Source organism: Rhinatrema bivittatum, chromosome 5, assembly GCF_901001135.1.
Source record: "Rhinatrema bivittatum chromosome 5, aRhiBiv1.1, whole genome shotgun sequence".
Classification (NCBI taxonomy): Eukaryota; Metazoa; Chordata; class Amphibia; order Gymnophiona; family Rhinatrematidae; genus Rhinatrema; species Rhinatrema bivittatum.
The window spans coordinates 108,341,187-108,366,388 of NC_042619.1; the positions used below are offsets into that span (position 1 = coordinate 108,341,187).

At 45.4% G+C, this 25,202-nt stretch overlaps 1 protein-coding gene across 5 annotated transcripts in view; it reads right to left on the reverse strand.

Moving 5' to 3' along the window:
- SPART (spartin) overlaps positions 1 to 25,202 on the reverse strand; it is a 75,015-nt gene that overhangs the window by 40,240 nt on the left and 9,573 nt on the right. For all 5 annotated transcript variants that reach the window (XR_003856911.1, XM_029602716.1, XM_029602714.1 and 2 more), the window contains exons 3-5: positions 21,111 to 21,308; positions 18,964 to 19,084; positions 8,411 to 8,605 (exon numbers count right to left, since the gene is read on the reverse strand). Coding sequence is in view for 4 of the 5 variants with exons in the window: in XM_029602716.1 (XP_029458576.1) it covers positions 8,411 to 8,605; positions 18,964 to 19,084; positions 21,111 to 21,308 (514 nt within the window). In the remaining variant the exon portion in view is untranslated. The remainder of the gene's footprint in view (positions 1 to 8,410; positions 8,606 to 18,963; positions 19,085 to 21,110; positions 21,309 to 25,202) is intronic.

A 25,202-nucleotide genomic window follows, 5' to 3' on the forward strand; every position in this document is an offset into this window, starting at 1 on the left:
GGTCAATACTGTTTTGTGTGCACCACGTGGTAAACCTTTTCCATTTAGCATGATAGTTCTTTCGTGTGGAGGATTTATGTAAAGCTACAAGCACTTGAGAGACATTAGTAGAAAGACTGAGAGGTTGTAGAATCAAGCTTTCAACATCCATGCTATGAGGGATAGGGATTGAAGGTTGGGATGACGCAACCTGCCCCGATTCTGAGTTATGAGAATGGGTGCTGTGCCCAGGCGAATTGAGTTTCTGATCGAGAGATCGAGGAGTATTGGAAACCATACTTGTCGAGGCCAATATGAGGCTATGAGTATCATGGACCCTTTGTCCTGTTGTAGCTTTACTAGGGTTTTGGTTATTAGCGGTATCGGGGGATACACATATAGAAGACCTGAATTCCAGTGGCGAGCAAAGGCGTCCCTGGGTAATTGGCTTCTCTGCTTGTGCAGAGAGCAAAAATTGGCCACTTTGTAATTCAGTTGTGATGAAAAGAGGTCTACTGTTGGTTGGCCCCAACATTGAAAGATCTTGGTCGCTACCACTGGATCCAGAGACCACTCGTGAGGTTGGAATTGATGACTGAGGCGATCCACCACTACGTTGTGAATGCCTGCCAGATAAGTGGCCCGAAGAAACATTGAGTGTGTTAGGACCCAGTTCCAAATCTGTGCAGCTTCTTGACAAAGGAGATACGAACCCGTACCTCCTTGTTTGTTTATGTACCACATGGCTACTGTGTTGTCTGTTTGTATCAGAACAGTCTTGTGGGAAAGGCATTCCTTGAACGCATGCAGCGCATAACGTATAGCTCGAAGCTCTAGGAAATTTATCTGAAATGTAGCTTTGAGTTTTGTCCAAGTACCTTGAGTCTGCAGATGACCAATGTGTGCTCCCCACCCGAAGGTGGATGCATCTGTAGTTAATGTTACTTGCAGAATCGGTTGTTGGAAAGGTAGGCCTGTGAGAAAGTTGTCCATGTTTGTCCACCATAGGAGCGAGGACTGTAGTTGCTGAGTTACTTGAACTGAATAAGACAGTGGTTGAATGGCTTGTATCCATTGGTTTCTGAGTGTCCACTGAGTAACTCTCATGGCTAATCTGGCCATAGGAGTGACATGAACTGTGGAGGCCATGTGACCCAAAAGAGTGAGACATTGATGAGCTGTTATTTGCTTGCATGCGCGGAGAGAATCTGCTGAGGCGAGTGTCTGTGCAAGGTCTTTTGGAAGAAAAGCTTTAGACGTTATGGTGTTTAATTCTGCTCCGATGAATTGTAACAGGTGAGATGGTATGAAGTGGGATTTCTGGTAGTTGATGAGGAATTCCAATGAATGGAGTAGAGTTATTGTGAGCTTGAGAAAGCTGAGAGCTCCTTGTCTTGTTTGGCTTCTGATTAGCCAATCGTCCAGGTAAGGAAACACATGCACGCCTTCCTTGTGCAAGTGGGCAGCTGCCACTGCCAGGCACTTTGTGAACACTCGAGGTGCTGAGGCAAGACCGAATGGTAGCACCTTGTATTGGAAATGTTGACTTCCTACTAGGAATCGCAGATACTTGCGATGAGGAGGGAATATTGGAATGTGAGCGTAAGCGTCTTGAAGATCCAGGGAACAGAGCCAATCTCCTTTTTGAAGTAGAGGTAGCATGGTGCCCAATGATACCATCCTGATTTTTTCTTTTTTCAGGTATTTGTTGAGTTTCCGGAGGTCCAATATGGGACGTAAGCCTCCTGTTTTCTTTGGAACGAGGAAATAACGGGAGTAGAATCCTCTGCCCTACTGAGGTCGGGGAACTGGTTCCACGGCCCTGGCTCTCAGAAGGGTGGATAATTCTTTTTGTAAGAGTATGGATTGATTGTTTACTGTCCAAGACGAGGTGGGTGGAGTATCGTTTAGTACAGTGAGAAAGTCCAGATGGTACCCTTGAGATGTTATCGAGAGTACCCATTGGTCTGTAGTGATGTGCAACCAATTGTGATGGAAGAAAGTGATCCGACCTCCTACTGGCAAATTTGGAGTCGGATTGGGAGGTAGGCTTCTGTTCCCCGGTGAGATTTCAAAATCCCGAAGTCAGGCCTGTTTGCGGAGGGGGTTGAGCTCTAGGTGCTCTTGGTTGTCAGGTCTGCGGTCTTTGTGATGGCCTAGATGACCTTCCACGGGCAGGAGGTGGATAGTACCTCCGTGGTCTATAATATGGGCGTTTTGAATCCTTCCTTGGGAGTCTTCTTGAGGATGTTTGGGACTCCTGAGGAGCAGAGGAGAGCTGTCGCAAGGTTTCCGAATGTTCCTTCAGTTGGGAACCTGCCTCCCGTACTTTATCTCCAAAGAGATTGTCCCCTGCACAAGGAAGATCAGCAAGTTTCTCTTGTACTTCTTGTCTCAGGTCGGAGGCCTTGAGCCAGGCCCATCTGCGGGCACTTATGCCAGTGGCAGACATTCTAGATGAAGTCTCGAAGCTATCATAAGCTGCACGAACTTCATGTTTCCCAGCCTCCAGGCCCTTATGGATGATACTACTCAAGGAATCTTGAAATTGTTGGGGAAGAGATTCTGAGAGTTCCTGAATTTGTTTATTCAAATTACGCTGATATTGCGTCATATGGAGTTGGTAGGACGCAATTCTGGATACTAGCATGGACCCCTGAAACATTTTCCTGCCGATGATGTCCAAAAACCTGTTGTCTTTCCCAGGAGGATTTGATGAATGAGGTTTAATTCTTTTTGACCTCTTCTGAGCTGACTCTACTACTAATGATTGATGGGATAGTTGAGTATTTTGGAAGCCTGGGATATGCTGGACTAGTTACGTAGCATCAGTTCTTTTATTCACCGGTGGTATAGTGCAGGGATGCTCCCATAGCCTGTGCTGTAAGTAGACTAGGTCTTCGTGAACTGGTATTGCCAGGACTTCTTTAGGTGGGTCCATGAATTGTAATACCTCCAGAGTCTTCTGTCTAGTACCCTCTTCAGATTCCAGCTGAAAAGGGATGGTATCAGCCAGGTCTTTGATGAAATTTGAAAAAGAAAGGTCCTCTGGAGAGGATTTCCTTCTTTCCTCTGGAAGAGAAGGTTCTGAGAGGACTTCCTCTGAGGAATTGTCAGTATTTGGATCCTCCCAAGTGTCCGATGAACGTGGACGAGGAGTCGTCGATGGAATAGGAAGAGATGGCATCGATGGTTTCTCCAATGGTTTCGATGGAAATAATGGAGAAAATGATGGCCGTGGACGTGAAATTCCCGATGGACCTGGGATAGGTTCAGGCATCAGTACTTCCTTCACTATTTCTTCTTCCATCGGTCTTGGCGCCGGGACATCGGGTTGTACCGGGATAGCACCAATGAGTGTGTCCAATTTCGCTAAAATTGGCGCGAAAAAGGACATATCTGGCATCGGCTGAATTGGAGTCGGCGATGGCATCAGAATGGGCACCGGTGAATGAAGTGGAACTGGTACCGGCGATGGTGCTGGCATCGATGGCGGAACCGTGATCGGTGCTGGCATCGGAGGCATGTCACGGAGTACGTCTCGAACTGCCTGGCGGATGTAACCATCCAGTTCCGCCCTTATAGCTGGTGAAACCAGAGCAGCTATGGGGGGAGGCAGCGAAGGTGATACCGGTACCTCCGCAGGGCCCTGTGGAGCTACAGTTCCCGGCACAGATATCGGTGGGGATCGCCTAGGAGTCGAAGGCCTCTGTGGACATGGAGAGTCCTCTCTCCGAGGCTTCTTTGGAGTTGATTCGAGACTTGTCGATGGAACTCCGGTTATCGGATCCAATTCAGGATCGTGAGGCCTCCAGTGTCGATGACGATGTTTCTGCCGATGTTCGATGCCTTTTTAGATGACAGATGTAGACTTTATCGATGATTTTGAAGGGGGTCGCTGAAGGCCGATCACCTGCTTCATCCGGTCTACGTTTTGTTTTGAGGATGACCTTCCGAATCGCTCCAGCCGGGAGTCGATTGTGTGGAAGTTGAGGTAGATGGCATTAGTTGAAGATGGAATAAATGTTCCATTTTCTCCATGTGCAGTCTTCTGCCTTTCGGCGTCATCTCGGTGCATCTTGGGCACGTCGAAATGTCATGTCCCTCGCCGAGGCAAAGTACACACTCGATGTGTGGGTCCGTTATGGACATAGTGCGGGAACAATTCGGGCACTTCTTGAAACCCGTAACCATAGCGAAGGCCGGACAGCCATCGACGACCTTCTGACATGGTTTAGCGGTAACAGAACCAACAGGAAAAATTTAAAGACTTTCCGATTGTGGAAAAAAGCCAGACCCCTACGGCGCTTTAAAGTTTTTCAAAACTTTTTTATGTAGTGAAAATTCACCACACAGGACTCCTATAACCGCGAGGCTAACGGCTTCGCGGAAAAAAGAAGACTGAAGGGAGACCCCTGTGGCTCGAGGGATTATGGCATGCTGGGCATGCTTAGTAGGCTCAGGATGCCAGTCAAATGTTTCTAGAAACTTTGACAGAAAGTTTTCCGGGATAGGGCTCCATCAGTGATGTCACCCATATGTGAGGACTAGCATCCTGCTTGTCCTAGGATAATAGGCATTATGGGTCGCACTCCTTTCCAATGCCAGCACGCTTCAGAAATGCGGGAGATGGATTTAGTTCAAACACTCATAGTTTAAGAAATCTGTTGAAAGTGATGCGTATTCACCGTGTTGGTACATTCCAGCCTATTTTTCCCTCTGGGGATCTCAGAATTTGAACTTGGCACCTTCTGGTTCCCATACAGGGATTATGCCACTGAACTAAATAAGCAGTAACCATGGCTGAGCTAGTAGGAGATTGCTATCTACTTCACTTTGTCTCGTGGCTCTTTTCCAATAATCCTATTAACAAAGATCATTATAAAATAAATGAAGGCACATGGTCAACACTGGTATCTACAATTTCTCAGCTGCTGCCTAGACCCATATCTTCCCCCTCTCCCCACACACAGTAGTACAGGCTACTGTATTATCGAGAGGAGACAGCAGCTGTTTGTACTGCTACCAACCTGTCAACACCCCAAACCAGAATATCATGGAGCTGCTATGAACACCCACCCCTGCATAAACTGGAGCAAGCTGCCATCAACACCAGTCCCTACACAGATCAAAGCACTACAGGATCATTACCACTCCATCAGAAAACTCTTGTTCCAAACAGAGCATTAAGGCCAACACCAAACAGCCAACATACTCCCCCAATCTGGAATTAAGTATCGCTGCCTTATCACCCTGTCTCTCGCCATGTATTAAAAAATAAAATATTCCCAGTTTCTGCCCACTAAAATTTAGGTGGTACTGTTAGTTCCTAGTGTTAGCAGTTCTTATTCTTCCCTCTTCCACAGCCCCCTCAGCCCGCTAATTCTTCCTGAAGTAAACAGCTGCACAAGGAAAATTCTGGCATAGCATATGAGCGATTCAGCGGCTCATAAATTTGCAGTACTGAATCCCTGCATAGGACAGGGTGCAGTGGCAACAGTCCTATGCAGAGCTTGGATGGAGGAGCTCCGTTAGCATCACTGCAGAGTCACATTCATTCTCCACAGCTCCCCACCTCCCTTACATCTCATCTCTGCTCACTTATCTTTTGCTTTCTTCAGGCTAATGAAGCTTGCATCATCTCCGTTACTGTCATCTATCTTGTCTTCCACTACTTTTCACAGTTTGCTGATAAGACAGTTTCTTGTTGCTCTGGAGAAGTTTGCCCCCCATTCCTGTCCTGGAAGACATACCAAACCCTAACCTTGGTTCATCTCTAAAGTTTGTTTCTTATGTTTTTGTATCTGTTCTGTAGAGCATCTCTGGCTAAAGTCCCATTCCTATGCTGACCTCTTATATTTCAAATTCATGTTCATCTCCGTCCAGTCTGCTATTGCACTTGCTAAGCAAGTCTACTATGACCATCTGAAAGACACCTTTGCCTTTAACCCCTACTGTCTCTGTTATACTCCCCTCCCTTCTCAGACTGCCTCCTCTTCCTGTCCCCCCCTTTAGTCTCTGCCATTGGCTGATTTCTTCCATAAGGTTCACAAGATTCATTTTGAGTTCTCTACCAGACCCTCTTCACCACTTCATTCTTCTCCCTTTCTCTTAGCCTCTGCCCACTCTCTTTCTTCTCACTCTGAAATCATGGAGGAAACTACCCATTTTCTCTTCTCCTCCTTCATACTCTCTACTTGGTTTTCAGTCTCCATCTCTACCCAACTCCTCAGTAATCATCCACTCTATTTGATAGAGGTTTTTAAGATCATGAGAGGTCTTGAACGAGTAGATGTGACTCGGTTATTTACACTTTCGAATAATAGAAGGACTAGGGGGCATTCCATGAAGTTAGCAAGTAGCACATTTAAGATTAATCGGAGAAAATTCTTTTTCACTCAATGCACAATAAAGGTCTGGAATTTGTTGCCAGAGGATGTGGTTAGTGCAGTTAGTGTAGCTGAGTTCAAAAAAGGTTTGGATAAGTTCTTGGAGGAGAAGTCCATTAATGGCTATTAATCAATTATACTTAGGGAATAGCCACTGCTATTAATTGCATCAGTAGCATGGGTTCTTCTTAGTGTTTGGGTAATTGCCAGGTTCTTGTGGCCTGGTTTCGGCCTCTGTTGGAAACAGGATGCTGGGCTTGATGGACCCTTGGTCTGACCCAGCATGGCAATTTCTTATGTTCTTATGTCATACCCTCAACCTATCACTTTCAACTGCAGCTATTCTCACCACCTTCAAACATGCTGTAATCTCATCAATCCTCAAAAATCCTTTTTGCCCTGCTCTCATCCCATACTAGTCAAGTATTCCATTTAAATCTGCTGCCTTCACTTTCTTGCATCTCGGGTCAGTCTTGGTCTACTCCATTTGGTTTCTGACCTCTCAATTTCACAGGACAGGGGTCTTTACTCGATCCTCATCCTCAATTTATCTGCTGCTTTTGATACCATTGATCAACATTTACTTCTTGATACTATATCCTTTCTTGAATTCCTGGCTTCTATCCTTTTTTTCTTCTCCTCTTACCATTCTTAGCACATCTTTAGCACATCTTTTGTTGGATCCTCTTCAACCACTAACCCATTATCAGTCGGTGTGCCTCAGAGCTCAGTCCTGAGCCCTTTTCTCTTCTCGTTCTACACTAATTCCCTTGGTTCTAATTTCTTCCCATGACTTACAGTACCATCTTTATGATGATGAGCCCAGATCTATTTCCCTGCATAAAAACTATCACTCAGAATCCAGTTTTTGAACTTTAGCTTGTTTGCCATTGCTGCCTGAATGTCCCACTGCCACTTTAAGAAGTTCTGTCTTGATCATGCTATTGGAAATTTGTAAACTTTCAGTAACATCGTCTAAGGTACATGAAGATTAGAGGGTTGCCAATGCAACACCAATTTTTAAAAGTGGATCAAGGGTGATTCAGGAAACTACAGACCAGTGAGTCTGACATCTGTACCAGGCAAAATGATAGTTTCTATCAAAGAACAAAATTGCCGAACGTATAGATAGGCATAGTTTAATGGGACAAAGCCAACATGGATTTAGCCAAGAGGTCTTGCCTCACAAATTTGCTACTTTTTTTTTTTTGAGGGTGTCAATAAATATACGGATAAAGTGAGCCAGTTGATATAGAGTATCTGGATTTCCAGAAAGCATTTGACAAAGTCCCCCTCATGAGAGATTTCTTAGGAAATTAAAAAGTCATGGGATGGGGGCAGTGTCCTATTGTGGACTGCCAACTGGTTAAAAGATAGAAAACAGAGAGAAGGGGTAAATGGTAAATTTTCCCAATGGAAAAAAGTGAATAGTGGAGTGCCCCAGGGATCTGTTCTGGGACCAATGCTTTTTAATATATTTATAAACAACCTGGAAATGGGAACACTAAGTAGTACTAGAATGCTAAGTAGTAATAGCAGTAGTATGCTACACAGTCACGAAATGTGAAAAATAAGGAGGCCAATATTCAGCCACCAAGTGGCTCGGTAAGTTAGCCGGATAGATTAATCTGGCTAACTTAACCAGGATATTCAGTGGCGTGGCAGTGGCGCTGAATATACCAGCTATCTTAAAGTTAGCCGGATATGTATATCCGGTTAACTTTAGGACAGCCCTATGGCACAACAAGAGTTAGCCGTACAAGTTAACTCCACTCCTCCTTGGAATACCCCCACCTTATGTGGCTAGAATGTAACCAGATAAGTCTTCTAATGTCGTAGTTTTGCCATTTAGAAGGATAAGTTTGAGTTATCTGTCTAAATGGCTTTTGAATATCAACCTTAGCAATTCTAACTATACCTAGATGAAGTTAATTATGTAAATTTATCTGAGTATATTCAGTGGAAGATATGTGTACACAAATCCCGCTGAATATCCATGAAAAGTTACACATGTAACATATTACAGCTTAAGTGCATTTTACCTAAAAACTGGCTGACTTTCACAGCTCCACTCGTGGCTTGCTTTGCTACATGAAGTCCCTTTGATACTACTGGACTGACTTCCAAAGGTTTTTCTTCTGGGCGAATGTGTTCCCTCAGTTTAGATGCACCTTTCTGGATAGCTTTTCCAGTATACTCTGCACCTTTAGCCAAACCCCAGCTTACCCAGGATGCACCTGAAATAAAAAAAAAATAATAATACATAGAGGCTATTTTCCAGGATGAAAAGAACACAAAAGAGGAAGATCTACAACACCCACTTTCAAACCTGCAACAAAATGTTACACTCCCTTTGTGAAAAGGAAAATTGGTTCTTACCTGCTAATTTTCGTTCCTGTAGTACCACGAATCAGTCCAGACTCCTGGGTTTTGCCTCCCCAGCAGATGGAGACAGAAGTTTTTGTGTGAAACTGCCCTATACTTTGAGGTGCCACCTTCAGTCCATCAGTATTACACTGTACCCAAGCGTAAAGAATGCAAACTCTACAAACTATTAACAATTTTACCCTTTAATGAACAGAGGGAAGAGAAACCTGCCATGCCAAAACCCTAAGTGGGAGCAGAACCTGCTGCAACCTTCAGAACAAATTTGCAGAGCAAACAATAACTACTGAATGAGCGGACTCTCTGTTTTCCCAACTCTGAAATGGGTAGGACTCTGGACTGATCCGTGGTCCTACAGGAACGAAAATTAGCAGGTAAGAACCAATTTTTCTTTCCCTGAACGTACCCGGATCAGTCCAGACTCCTGGAATGTACCAAAACTTCCCTACGTGGGGTGGGACCTTGAGAGTCCCGCTCGAAGCACAACGTATCCAATCCCCCAGAATCTGGGGCCTGGACATCCAACCGATAATGCCTGGCAAAGGGATGCAAAGACTTCCAAGTAGCCGCTCTACATATCTCCTGTGGTGCAACTTGCTGACACTCAGCCCATGAAGCCACTTGTGACTGGATAGAATGTGCCAGACCACCAACCGGTACCAGACGAACCTGAACAACGTATGCAGAGCCAATAGCCTCTTTAAACCAGCGTGCGATAGTGACCCTAGAGGCCTTGTACCCCCTTCTGGGGCCACTCCACAGCACGAAAAGATGGTCTGATAAGCGGAAGCTGTTCGTAACCTCTAAGTAACGCAACAGAACTCACCGCATGTCCAATTTTCGTAAATCCTTAGACTGAGGATTAGAGTGGTCCAAGTCTGGAAAGGAAGGGAGTTCCACCGACTGATTTAAATGAAAGAAGGATACCACCTTTGGAAGAAAGGAGGGAACTGTCCTCAAGGAGACTCCCGTAACCATAATCCTTAAGGCGGCTCCCTACAAGACAAGGCCTGAAACTCAGACACTCGCTGAGCTGAATAAATAGCCAAGAGGAAAACAACCTTCAAGGTAAGATCCTTTAATGTCGCTCACTTTAAAGGCTCAAATGGCAATGTACACAGAGCTCTGAATACTAAATTCAGGCTCCAAGTAGGACAAGGATTTCGGACCAGAGGACACAAATGCCTTACCCCCCCCCCCCCCTCACAGAAAACACACCACGTCCAGATGCACAGCCAAGGCTACTCCTTGTTCCTTACCACAGAAACAACCCAGAGCCACTACCTGGACTCTCAGAGAGCTACAAGATAAACCTTTAGCCAGGCCAGCTTGTAAGAAAGCCAAAACATTCCCCACTGAGGCCCGGATAGGCTCCACCTTGTGCTCCACGCACCGAGACTCAAAATCTCCCCACACTCTGACATAGGACAGGGAGGTAGAAGTTTTTCTAGACTGCAAGACAGTAGCAACCACCGCATCCGAATAACCTTTATTCTTCAGCCGCTGCCTCTCAAAAGCCATGCTGCTAGACAAAAGCGATCTTCCCCTTCCAAACGCGCCCTTTACGTAGGAGAATTGGAAGTAGACGAAACTCAGGGGGCCGTCCATCACTAGGTTGACTAGATCCGCAAACAACGGACACCTCAGCCATTCCAGAGCTACCAGAACCACCTCGCCCGAATGAGCTTCTGTATGATGCAACACTTTGCCAATTAACGGCCAAGGCCAAAACACGTACAACAGAACGTCCTTCGGCCAGGAGAGAAATAAAGCATCCACCTCCTCTGCTCCTGGCGCTGACTGAAGAAACACGGGGCTTTGGCATTACGGAATATCGCCATCAAATTCACACTCAGCCTGATCCACCTGTTGCATATGAGGCGGAAAGCTTCGTCTGAGAGCTCCCACTCCCCAGGATCTAGTTGGTGTCAACTGAGGAAATCGGCTTGAACGTTGTCAACGCCGGCAATGTGAGAGGCTGCAATCCTGTCCAGGTGCAGCTCCGCCAGCTGATCAACTCCCAGGTTTCGATCGCCACTGGCCGACTCTTGGTCCCCCTTTGGCGATTTATGTAGGCTACTACTGTTGTATTGTAGGACAGGATTCTGACCGATCTCCTCCGCACCAAAGGAAGTACTGCCTGCAGAGCTATTCGAACAACTCTGGTCTCCAATCGGTTGATTGACCACAAGGATTCCTTCGTTTACCATTATCCCTGCACTGCTCTCCCCCAACAAATTGCTCCCCAACTGGAGAAACTGGCATCGGTGGTGACGACTGTCCAAGAAGGGATCTCCAAGTCCACACCCCGGCGCAAGTTGTCTGGAAGGAGCCACCAAGCAAGGCTGGAACATGCAGGTTCTGTAAGAGGAAGCAGAATTAGAAACTGCTCGGAAACCGGATCCGTATGGGAGAGCAACGCTGACTAAAAAGGTCTCATATGAGCAAAAGCCCATGGGACTAGTTCCAAAAGTGAAAGACATCGAACAGAGGACCTGCAAGTAATCCCAGACCTTGGATAGATGCTTGACCAACAAGGCACGAACTTGAGCCTGTAGCTTGGCGATCCGCTCCTCGATAAGGAAAACCTTGTCCACCCGTGTGTTGAACAGAGCCCCCAAGAAATCCAAGGACTGGGAGGGAACCAGATGACTCTTGGCCAGATTGACTATCCAACCCAATGCCTCAAGAGTTGAAGAACCCGCTGCACTGCAGCTTGACCGAGGGCCTCTGACTTTGCTCGAATCAGCCAGTCATCCAGGTAAGGATGAACCAAGAGACCCTCCTTCCGAAGCCCTGCTGCCACAACAACCATCATTTTGGTGAAGATCCTGGGCGCTGTCGTGAGCCTGAAGGGCAGGGCACAAAACTGAAAATGATCTCCTAGGATTGAGAATATCAGGTACTTCTGGTGGTTGGGCAGGATGCCGATGTGCAAGTATGCCTCGGTCAGATCCAGCGAGGCTAGGAATTCCCCTTTGTGGACAGACACAATTACCGACCGAAGAGTCTCCATTCTGAACCGAGACACTCGGAAAGACGTGTTGACTTTCTTCAAATCGAGAATGGGCCGGAACGTGCCTTCCTTCTTGGGCACTAGTAAGTAAATGGAATAGCGGCCTCTTCCTCATTCCTCCAGGGGAACTGGTACGATGGCTCCTAACTCACAGAGGCGCCGCAAAGCGTCCTGCACCACTAGATGTTTTTTCTCGTAAGAGCACGGGAAACCAGAAAACGCTCCTGGAGGGGCCGAGCAAAATCTGAAGCGAAGCCGTGTTTAATGATGTTTACGACCCACTGGTCCACTCCTTGTAAAACAGAGCCAACCTGTCTCCTACTACCGGAACAGAGGAGTGAACCGGTCTTGCCTCATTGAGACGATTTGACCCCTCCTGTACCCTGGGAGGCGCCATCTCTACCAAGGCGCTGGCCACAAAAAGACTGGTTCCAGGAATGCTGCCTGCCCAAGTTCTGCCTAGAAGAGGTGCAATGTGATCTGGAGGCCCAAAACTTTCGATTTCCACGAAAACGTGAGCAAGGGGGAAAGGAGCCCCGCACCTTGGGCCTATCCTCTGGCAGCTCATGGACTTTGTTCTCCCCCAGGGATTTAATCATGTCTTCCAAATCCTTTCCAAGCAGTAGTTTGCCCTTGAATGACAATGAACCCAGTTGAGCCTTAGAAGAAACATCCGCAGACCAGTTCCTCAGCCAGAGGAGTCTGCGGACAGAGACAGCCGAAACCATAGACCTAGCTGAATTTCGAAGAAGATCATACAGCACGCCTGCACTGTAAGCCACCGTGGCCGCAAACCACCCTGCTTGTATAGCTTCCGCCTCCGAGAGAGATGTGCCCATCTGCAACTGCTGTATCCAAAGACTTGCTCTCAGTGTGAAACTGCTAAACATGGCAGCCCACACCCCAAGAGCTGATACTTCAAATATCTTCTTAAGCTGCACCTCTATCTTCCGATCTTAGAGATCCTTTAGGGCCAAAGCGGCCATCACTGGGATGGTGGTCTTTTTGTGACCGTCGACACCGCCGCATCCACTTTGGGAACCCTGAGGAGATCCAGTGCCTCCTCTGGCAGAGAGTACAACTTATCCATCGCCAGATTAACCTTTAAACCTAAGTCTGGAGTGTCCCACTCCCGAAACAACAGATCAGAGATGGACAGATGAAAGGGGAAGGACCGGGTCGGACCACTGAGACCCACCATGACTGGATCCTCGGCTCCCATCCGAGAGTCCTCTTGAGGGGCCTCAATGCCCAACTCTTCCAGAACTGCAGGAATAAGTGGACCCAGCTCATCCTTGTAGATCAGACTACCTTTAGGGTCATCCCCCTCAACCATTGGAGGCCCCGCCAACTTTGGATCTTGGTCCTGGCCGCCCAGATCAGGATCTGCCCCCTGCAAACCTTTACCCCTTAGCTCATCCGGCCCCGAAGTCTCAGAGGACGAGTCTCCCGTGGGCAGAGGTGGCGCAGTCCTTAGGGAGAGTCTGGATTTCGCAACCCCTTTGCCCTCTGGGAGTCTAGGTCTCTTGGGGGCCGGGATCCCCTCCTTGCTAGGAGCTGAGGGCACTCTGGCAGGCTTCACATAAGCATACCTGGATGAAAGCCTCTAAGAGAATGCCTTCTAGCTGTATTCCTGGCTTTGAAAGCTTTGTGAAGCAGCAAAACAAAATCAGACGAAAACGAGGAGGAGTCCAAAGCCCCCCAGGCCTTCCTCTGAAGAAAGCACTGGATCATCAGGCAATCCGCCCCCCCAGAGGCACCTGGCTATGGGGATAAGAGAGGAGGGAAATTCACCTCCCCTTCCACAGCCCGCGCAGATGCTCTAAAGGCAGACAAAATGGCCTCCGTTCCCACGCTGAGCGGGAATAGATCTGGAGAAGGCTGCTGCACCCGAACTGAGTCTCACAGGCTCTCGGCGCACCCGTAAACTGCAACCCGTGGAGGCCCCTGAAGTGCCCTCCCCACCAGGGAAACACCGGGAGCAAAGTCCATCATGTGAAACTCGCTCACACATGCATCTCCACACGCACAGCAGGCCGCACCACACAGCATCGGAAGCCAGAGCTATCCTTGGGGACCTGCAAAGCAAGTGGCAGCAGATAGAACAGCATCGAGGGGAATGGAGAAACAGCCCCAGACAGCAGTTCCTACCTGACAGCAGAAGAAATCTCGGAGTCTCTGCTCCTGTGTTTTTTTTTTAAACTGCAAACCTCAAACTCCAAACGTAACACCTGGTCCTGCCCCTCTCAGGGTGAGAGTGAGTGAACCAGGCTCCCCATATCACCCCGGTCGCTGTCAGCAGGACAAGCAGGCAGGGTCCCCGACCCTCTGCTGAACAGCCTCAAATACCAGGGGGGGATTGTCCCACCAGAACCTGCCAAACCCCTGGGAGGCTTAGGAATCTTCATTTTGTATTCTCGTTTCCTTTTTTTTGGAATTTTCTATCTGTCTCAGACTGTAGGATTTTGCACCTCCACCATCTGCTGGAGTCAGAGAAATACTGATGACTGTAGATGGCACCTCGAGGTATAGGGCAGTGTCAGTCAAAAGTATCTGCTGGAGGGGAGGCAAAACCCAGGAGTCTGGACTGATCTGGGTACATACAGGGAATTGATAATTGTTCAGTTTTCTCTGCTGGCTGCCTAATTCTTTTTCCTAAGCTAACAGACTATAACAGTCTACTTTAAGTCTAATACCACTATACAATGATGAGAGACACACAAAGCTGAGGTACTACAAAGCTGAGGTACTACAAGCCTTCATTCAAAACTATTTACTCACTTAACAGCACCAACCAAATATTCATAAGGATCAACAAAGTAGATTCCAAGAAAATGAATTATTTTTGGTCCAAATACAATTTGAATAGCAGAGTGGTGTATACAGAGGAGAAAAATATACCAAGGTGGTAATAAAACAAAATGGCTATAAAAAAAAAAACAATAAAATGAAATAAATTTAATAAAATATTTAAAAATGACACAAAAAATGTTGAAGTATAAACATTTATTTATTTATTTTTAATTTTTTTATACCGAAATTCCTGTATGAGATACAAATCAATCCGGTTTACAGAGAACGGGAACTCGCCCGGGGCTTGTCTGGCCAGGGCTTTTTACATTAAAACATTAAGATTACATTAAAACATTAAACTTACATAACATTGCATTAAAACTTTGAAACTTTTTACATTGAAAACGTTAAACATGGCTTGTTTCCATTAACAGATAAACATAGACTTGCTGTTGGATAAACAGCTCAGAGTAAGTAGCTCCGGTCCTGGTTACCTTATAAGTCTGGGAACGCAAGTTTAAAGAGCCAAGTTTTTAGTTGTTTTTTGAACTCTGGTAGGCTGGGTTCAAGTCGTAAGTCTGGTGGAAGTGTGTTCCATAGATGTGGACCTGCTGTAGATAGTGCTCTTTTTCTTAATAGTGATTTTGCCGGTGGTGCAAACAGAGATCCTTTGTAGGCGCTTCTGATGGGTCTGGAAGATGTGTGGGCTCGAAGTTGTGTCTTTAATGTGATGGGCGCGATGTTGTTTATAGCTTTATGGATGATGGTGAGTGTTTTGAACTGAATCCTGTATTTGATTGGTAGCCAGTGTAAATTGCCTAGAATAGGGGTGATATGATCTCTTTTTTTGGAGTTTGTGAGAATTCTAGCAGCGGCGTTTTGTACCATCTGAAGGGGTTTGATAGTGCTAGAGGGGAGTCCGAGAAGGATGGAGTTGCAGTAATCGAGTTTTGTTAGGATGATGGACTGAAGTACTAGGCGGAAGTCACTGAAATGAAGAAGAGGTTTTAGCTTTTTGAGGACCTGTAGTTTGTAGAAGCAGTCCTTGGTGGTGGTATTTATAAATTTTTTAAGGTTTAGATGGTTGTCCAACCATGTTCCAAGGTCTCTGACATCTGTGGCGAAGTTCATGTTTAATGTGGTGGAGAGTGTAGGGATTGCTGTGTTGATCATGGAATCGTGAGAAATGATTAGCCTGACCCCTCATGGGCGAGGGGTGCTGCAACCTCTTATCTTATCTTCTGGTAGCCGAGGCACTGGATATTCACCCCACTTACTGGCTAACTTTTCCAATTCGCTTCCGAATAGAAGGGATCCCTTAAAGGGCATCTTTGTGAGGTTTGCCTCAGAGTTCGCATTCACTGACCAATTTTGCAGCGATAGCTGTTTCTGGCCACCACCGAGGCTACTCCTCTGGCCGAGGTACGCACTAGGTTAGAGCTTGCATCCGCTAGGAAGGCCGAGGCAGGCTCCATCGCCTCTCTTGAATGCGCCCCTGAGCTATCTGCCTCTCGAGAGAGAAGCAGACATGAGCGAACCACCAGGGCACAACAGGAAGCGATCTGCAGTGTCATTGTTGTCATGTCAAAGGCTTGCCTAGGGATGGATTCCAACCGCCTATCGTGTGCATCCTTCAAGGTCACTCCTCCCTCTGCTGGGATAGTTGTTTGCTTCGAAATGGCACAGAGCAGAGCTTCCACTTTTGGGAATCTCAGGTGTTCTTTGGCCACTGGATATAGAGGGTACAAGGCCTCCAAGGCCTGACCTCCTTTAAAGTTGGCTTCTGGGGCATCCCACTCCAGGTCAATCAACTCCTGGATGGCTTCCAGCATTGGGAATTAGCAAGAGGCTTTCCGTAGAGACACAGTATGGTATTATTCTTTGGTTCCGACACATGGAACATGCCAGGAACTCCCAGAGTCATCATTTTTGTGGAAAAAACATAGCATGGTCCAGTATGGCTCCAGGCCTGGAGAGATTTCCCCAACCTCCAATGAGGCTGCATCCCCTTCGTCATCCGTGGTGTCTGGGTCCCTATCAGGGATACCCTTGGTGAGGCGAGTCATGTCCTGAGGCCTGCTGATAGGGCTGGGAGGACAAGGCCTTCCCAACTGGGGCAGCAGTTGACTGCGCCTGAACAAAGGCTTGAAGGCCTGAAAGAATTCCACCCAAGAAAAGGTTGCCAGGTCCATACCTAGCCCAGGAGGAACTGGGGTAGGCGCCACTGAACTGCCCGCTGCCGAGGACGACACAGCCCCGGGATTGTTCAGATCCAGAGTGCAACCAGGTAAGGTCGTGGCTGACCCATCCTCAGACTGGGAGGAGCTGGGCTTGGAGAAATTCTGAGAGTCCAGCCCTCCCTGAGTTTCCTCACAGTGCTGACAAAGGAAGGATTCTAGGTCAGACTGTGCAGCCCTAATATGGCAGGCAGCACAAAGAGAGTATCGCTTGCGCTTCTTTGTTGCTAGAGCCATAGTTCAGTGTAGCTTGTGCATTCAGCCGGCTAGCACTTGGACTAGAGCGTGCACAAATCAGTCCCAGTGCACCTAAGTATAGGCATCCGGTTATGCGCGAATGTGAGCATGTACTTATGTGCGCGGTTATGCCCGCTGATATGTGCACAGGAGTGCGCACACTTATGTGCGCGTTAGGCACAACAGGGCCAGCCTGCACTGCGCGTTCCAAAGGTCATTGGGGGAAAATGGTGCCACACCAAACCGCGTGTAAGATGGCACCACCGCAGCCTGCCATGAGGAGAGCCCACAGAGCCTGAAGCAGGGCCTAGCCCATCAGTGGGGGGGGGGGGGGAAGGGGGGGGGCCGCTCAACCCACTCAGAAACCCCCCTTCCCTCGCCCTAACAGGATTGGAAATATCGTCGGTACGGCACATCGAGCAAGGAGATCAGAAAAAAAACTTACCGAAGTCCTTCCGCAACTCTGAATCGGAGGAGTTCTTCTTTACTTACCTGGGCTCAGAGACAGTAAATGACTGCGGGGGGAGAGGGCTTAGACCATCATCACTGCCACGCTCGGCTTCCTGCACCTGTTGCCTTTCAGCTGCTTCAGCAGCAAAGTCCACACTGGGAAGCGGCTACCGGACCAAGGCACACCTCTGAGGGATGTCAGAAATCGCCTCAGGAATTCTCAACTGGGGGAGGGATCATCAAGTATCACCGCAGGAGAGGGGGGCTTGATCTTTCTCCAATTTAAAGGTTAAATGTCCTCTTCTAAAGAGTACTGTGTTTCCAATAAGGAAGGCACAATCCACATCTGCTAGGAAACAGAGAGATACTGAAAGGCTGAGGTCACTGCAGGGGTATATCTAAGGAGAGGTCAGCTTTGAAACCTGACTCAGTCTCCATCTGCTAGCAGGGGAGCACATAATGAATTGGTCCTGAGTCCATCTAGCTACACTCTAGGAAAAAGCACTGACAGGTAAAGAGAATACGTCAATTAAAGCTGTTTTTGCATAATGTTGCAGCAAAGAGTTTAGATTACTGTAATGATTGGAGTTGCTGGGCTGCCTGGTGACTTAAAACAATGCAGCAAGGGAAGTGTGTGGGAAGACTAGAAGGGAAAGAGTATCACCTTTACTCTCCTCATTACATTAATCACCAACAGCCAGGAAGGCAAAATTTAAAATTGCTAATCACTGACCTTTTGCTTTCTATCAGCCCAAGATATTTAGTGGTTAAGCTCGCTTGGCATAAGCCTGACTGAATACTTAGATCTACTCCAGGAGCGCTGCTGGAGTTTTCTATGGATGCAATTTTAGAACTAGAAGTGGGTCGAAACATACTTTTACATCCACAGCTCCACAGGCTTGAAATAGTTTACCAGTACTGGAAGAAATTAGTTAAATTATTTAAAATTTGGAAGTTGGGAAAGCTTATTTGTATCCTTTTAAGGATACCTGAGCAGGAATGGATAGTGTGGATTGATGCTATAGGTTAGAGTGGCTGGAGAAAGGTGAAACAGTAATTTGGGGAGGGGGGGGTTCTTTGGGAGTGGTAGGCAGCAAGTTCTGTGTTTTACTGTATTTTAATTTGTGGTTTTATTATGTAAATCTGTTTAAAAAATTGGTTTAGTGCATTTCATAAATAAACATTCATTACAAATATCCTGAACCTAGACCTGTTTATGGCACTCCAGGCCTGGAACTGCCTACCCTTGTTCTAAGAGAAACAAACAAATGTCCAAAAGGAAGTAAAGTGCTGAGATGGGCAAAGGAGATCTGCCAAGACCAGATACATGGCAGGAAGAGACATCAGAGAAGGGATTCAGATCTTTCATTAAAAATGCATTTTCCAACATTTGAAGCAGTAAAGTGAAAAGACTAGGAAAACAGAGAAAATACATTGCAAGCAATGCTAAGAGGAACCAGCCTTTTTAAAATAGTACCTGTCAAAATTCCTTGAGCAACTTTCCCACTCCACTCTGGAAACTGTCTTGCTTCAGGAGCCACTTCCTCAATGTGAACTCTCTCACTCAGGTTAATCTCATCACTGGCAACCTCTAAAGCCTATGAGTTAAAAAATTCAAGCAAGTGAATGATTATTAAGGCAATAAATCCAAAATCTGTTTATAGTATAATCTCATCTTTGTTTTATGAAAAAAACGTTATAGTTTAGAAGTGCATGATAAATATATATCTATAATGTATATCAACACAATTACTTCTAACATTAATAGTAACCATCTACAACTAGGCATTCCTGGTATCATATTACCTCCATTGCCTTACAATCAATCATAGGCCACTGTCTTTTTTTTTTTTTTTTTTGTTAGCAATTAAAAATGGGACCATGTTTCAGATGTTTGCATCAGAGAGATATCATTTTAACTTCACCATTTGGCAGTGTATTTAGCTTCACATGTATTTACTCTTCTAGCCATTACGTATTTTTGGCATGTATTTGCGAATGCTTAGTATGCGGCCACAATAGATGGTTACTATTGATGTCAGAAGGAATTGAGTGTTTTGATATATTTAATTTTTCCTTCAGTCTTTGCACCATTCATTATGTAATATATATTTATCTCATTTACAGCACTTTTATTAAAAAATGTATATGATATATATCTTTATATCTCTATATCTCTATCTATATATCGTAACAACAAATATTCACAAAGACAAGAAGTCTCACCCACAACAAATGTAACTTTTTTTTCACATTAGTCCTGGGAGAATTCTGCACTACTGCAGAATTTGCGCAGAATTTGGCAATTCTGCGTAGAAAATAGCAAAGGAGACCCCAGCATGCCCCGAACGGAGCGTGCGAAGACGAAGGTTCGCATGTGCCGTGGGACGTGCTCCGTTCGCGGCGAAGATGAAGGCCCCAGCAAGCCATTCATGGTGAAGATGGAAGGTATCCATGTGCTGTGAACGGAATGTGCTCCGCTAGCAGCGAAGATAAAGGCCCTGGTGAGAAAGAATGGGTGTGAGAGAGAAGAGGGGAGGGGAGGAGGTGTGGAGGAGGGGAGGGTGAGAGAGAGAGCATGGGAGGTAAAAGAGCAGGGGGGAGGATGCTTGAGTGTGGGTTTCAGAGAGAGGGAGCAGGAGGGCGAGAGAGCATGGGAGGTAAGGGGGGGATGCTTGAGCGTGGGTTTCAGAGAGAGGGAGTCTATATGAGGAGATTGTGAAGGAGTGTATGTGTGTGAGAGATTGGGAGCTCGTGTGTATGAAAACATCACAGACTGCGATAATATAACTAACTTACATCACATTCTTAATATAAACTCAAGAAAATCGAGTATGCAGAAGAAAAAAGAAAAGCCAAGAAACATTTCCTTATTCATAAAAATAAGATCTGTTTATGAAGGAAGCAGCTTGTGTCAATATACACAAAGATGGGCAGGATAAAGCCAAAGGGCCTGAGTAATAAGGTTTTCATGAAACAGAAATCAGAAGCTGATTTTCAGCACCACTTAACCAGATAAACTTATTTAGCTAAGTAGCGCCATTTCAATATTCAGCTGTGTTTAGTGGCCACCACTTACCCAGGTATCTTTTTTACCTGGTTAAGTGAGGAGCAGAATGAAGCTAATTATTCAGCCTTATCTAGCTAAGTTAACCAGATAAGTTAGACCTGCTATTCAACTGGTCTAAAGTTAGGCAGATAAAGTTATCCAGCTAACTATTAAATGGAGCTGGGTATATTTAGCTGTATGACTGCACCAATGAATCTCTCAGCCAAGTTAGCTGGATATTTATCCAGCTAACTTGCTCAGTTGGATAGTGGCTGAGTATGGACCTCAAAGTTTCCAGGGTGATGGTGCCTATTTTTCAATTTACGTATGTATTTTTTTATTTAACTACATGGTAGAATACAATTATGTTAATTACTGGGAATTAAGCAATATAATAGCTGGCAAGAAAACAAACAGCAGAATACGGAACCAAACAAATACAAGGTAACTAATAACTTCTTTCAACCTTAACATTAGCAATCCATTCAAAGGTACACATCATGTGATGTTCTCTCATCTTCCAAAGGTCAAATCAAATTTGTTTGTTAAAATGTAACAACTGAAAACAGTGTTACCTGAACTCTTAGGTCAGACATCTGCTTTAACAGATCATCAAAGAGCTCTTGATCTGCTGCTGGAAGCTCTGCGGACAGTACGACTCCCACATAGGATCCTGGTACCTGTGACATCACGTCAGGAAACATGTACACTCCCATGTTACAGTGCAGAACAGGTGACTGTGTGAGCATGAGGGGATACAACCAATCACAAACCTGGAAAGGACCAAGAAAAGGACAGGAGAGCGGCTAGTTTGTTTGAAGGCTTTTTTGTCTTGTTTGTTTTATAAAGTAAAAAAATGAAGAACAAAAATAAAATGTATTTTATTATGCATTATAAATAAAACCACACATCTGGCAGAATAATTAAATTGTTACTTTTCATTTTGTAACAAACTTCGCTGAAGATATTTTCCAGACTATGTTCAGAACTTTTCAGTAATATCTTAAAATGTTTTAAATAACATGAAAGATGCAACAGACAAACGAATTTCATAACATCTGCATAGAAAAAAACACTTCAGATTAAAACTGAGCTCCCACACTATGATAGGAAACCAAACTTTCAAAGCTGACATCACAGGTTGTGCTTCCTGTACTAGTAGTACCATCTATTCAAACAAACAATTCCGTCACCAGCAATGCGCCAATTTGCTTCTTTTCAGAAAACCTGGAATTAGATATGAAACTTATTTTCAGACTTACAATATGGTATTACACCCATCTGAGGGGATAGGCAGGTAGGACTACATTTCAAATGAAAAACATGGGAATTCTCTTTCAACATGTGAAGTGTATTTCATTGGAAAAGTAGTTGTTGGGGACTATTTTGATCATTTGGAGTTGGGGGGGGGGGGGGAATGTGTGTGTGTGTGAATTTATCTAATCTTCATTAAAATCATAAACAAATGTGACCAACAGCCAGTCTGTTACCATTAAGGCCTAGGTGAGCCCTTAGTAAGAGTATAGGTTAGTGAATGGGGGAGGATACCCTTCAAATTCAGTCCCTCCCTTTGTGGGGTCTAGAATGGCCATCCCCCTGAAATGCTTTATAACAGCTCTCTCCTGAAAGTCTGTGGGCAGTCCTTTATGGGTTTTGGAGAGTTAGGAGGTAGTCAAGAAGCTTAATCTGGATTTGTATTTTTTAGGCCCATTCAGAGGAATCAGGCTATTTTAGCCAAAAGATCTTCATTCAAAAATTGGAAGAAGGATTCAACAGAAGAAAATAGAATAATGCATAAACGTTCGCAAGTTAAATGTAAGACATTGATAAGACAGGCTAAGAGAGAATTTGAAAAGAAGTTGGCCTTAGAGGCAAAAACTAACAGTAAAAACATTTTTAAATATATCCAAAGCAGAAAGCCTGTGAGGGAGTCAGTTGGACCATTAGATGATCGAGGGGTTAAAGGGGCACTTAGAGAAGATAAGGCCATCGCGGAAAGATTAAATGATTTCTTTGCTTCGATGTTTACTGAAGAGGATGTTGGGGAGGTACCCGTACTGGAGAAGGTTTTCATGGGTAATGATTCAGATGGACTGAACCTAGAAGATGTGGTAGACTTGATTGACAAACTGAAGAGTAGTAAATCACCGGACCGGATGGTATACACCCCAGAGTTCTGAAGGAACTAAAAAATGGAATTTCAAACCCATTAGTAAAAATTTGTAACCTATCATTAAAATCATCCATTGTACCTGAAGACTGGACGATAGCTAATGTAACCCCAATATTTAGAAAGGGCTCCAGGGGCGATCTGGGAAACTACAGACCGGTTAGCCTGACTTTAGTGCCAGGAAAAAATAGTGGAAAGTGTTCTAAATATCAAAAATCACAGAACATATAGAAAGACATGGTTTAATGGAACAAAGTTAGCATGGCTTTACCCAAGGCAAGTCTTGTCTCACAAATCTGCTTCACTTTTTTGAAGGAGTTAAACATGTGGATAAAGGTGAACCGGTAGATGTAGTGTACTTGGATTTTCAGAAGGCGTTTGATAAAGTTCCTCATGAGAGGCTTCTAGGAAAAGTAAAAAAGTCATGAGGTAGGTGGCGATGTCCTTTCGTCCTGGCAAAAAGCCAGGAAACAGAGAGTAGGATTAAATGGACAATGGATTGCCTCAGGGATCTGTATTGGGACCCTTACTTTTCAATATATTTATAAATGATCTGGAAAGAAATACGACAAGTGAGGTAATCAAATTTGCAGATGATACAAAATTGTTCAAAGTAGTTAAATCACAAGCAGACTGTGAAATTGCAGGAAGACCTTGTGAGGCTGGAAAATTGGGCATCAAAATGGCAGATGAAATTTAATGTGGATAAGTGCAAGGTGATACATATAGGAAAAAATAACCCATGCCATAGTTACACAATATTAGGTTCCATATTAGGTGCTACCACCCAAGAAAGAGATCTAGGCTTCATAACACATTGAAATAGTCTACTCAGTGTGCTGCGGCAGTCAGAAAAGCAAACAGAATGTTGGGAATTATTAGAAAGGGAATGGTGAATAAAACGGAAAATGTCATAATGCCTCTGTATCGCTGCAAGGTGAGACCGCACCTTGAATACTGTGTACAATTCTGGTCGCCAGAGCTCAAAAAAGATATAATTGCGATTGTGAAGGTACAGAGAAGGGCAACCAAAATGATACAGGGGATGGAACAGCTCCCCTATGAGGAAAGACTAAAGAGGTTAGACTTTTCAGCTTGGAGAAGAGACGGCTGAGGGGGGATATGATAGAGGTGTTTAAATTCATGAGAGGTCTAGAACGGGTAGATATGAATCGGTTATTTACGCTTTCCGATAATAGAAAGACTAGGGGGCACTCCATGAAGTTAGCATGTGGCACATTTAAAACTAATCGGAGAAAGTTCTTTTTCACTCAATGCACAATTAAACTCTGGAATTTGTTGCCAGAGGAGGTTAGTGCAGTTAGTATAGCTGTGTTTAAAAAAGGATTGGATAAGTTCTTGGAGGAGAAGTCCATTACCTGCTATTAATTAAGCTGACTTAGAAAATAGCCACTGCTATTACTAGCAATGGTAACATGGAATAGACTTAGTTTTTGGGTACTTGCCAGGTTCTTATGGCCTGGTTTGGCCACTGTTGGAAACAGGATGCTTGGTCTGACCCAGTATGGCATGCTCTTATGTTCTTAACCCAGCCTGGGGATCCTGACCAGGGTCAGGAGGGTTTTCCTCCAGTCTACTCACTAATTGGTTAGGTCAAGTTTTTTTTGAGGTAGGAGCCTTGTGAAAACCTGAACACTCCCTGGACTTGGAATGGAGAACCACATTTCTGGGGCTGTTCAGGTTAGGGAAGACCTGCCCTCCAAACCGCCCCCAGGCAAGCAGCGCGAACATAATCCGTTGCGGGAGAGTCGGGCTGCCGACTCTCCACACGCCGAGCTCTGCACTCCCCGCGGCATGGCAGAAAAAAAATAAGCTGCCTGGGTAGAAGTCCACCCCTTCTGGAGGCCCGGGAAATAAAGCAGGCTGTCTCATTTGTTTTTTTTTGTTTTTTTTAACGAGCAGGGGAATGGAAACGTCCCTGAAACACAGAGGAATGAAACTTCTCTGTAGGGGAGAGGGACCGGCCCACCGGTAAATCTCCCCTATTCACCGGGCTGCCACTGATTCTCCAGGAAATATAAGCTGAAAGACCAGAGGGCTCAGCTATGCCTGCACTGAGAAGGAAATGGTATACTGCAAGTAAATAGGAGAATCTAAACTCCCAAACTGTACCATATGCAAAAGTTTTGGGGGGTTTTTATACTCACTACCCTGTTGATCTAGTCTGTTGATCTAGTCATTAGGCCACCAAAGTACAGAAAGAAAATACTCTTGAATAACTATGAATTAATTTAGTAAGACCAAGACCACAGGTTATGCGGTCTTCCACCTGCTGGAGTCAGAGAAATACTGAAGGATTGCAGATGGCACACTGGGTTATCAGGGGGCGCCTTTTTCAGTTTGTTCTCTGACGCCACCTGCTGGAAGGGAGACATAACCCAGCAGTCTGGACTGATCCGGGTACGTACAGGGAAAGGCAGATTCAATAAAAAGTGTGGGAGAGCCAGCGCTCCGTGTTGAGTGCCCGGTCTCCAGA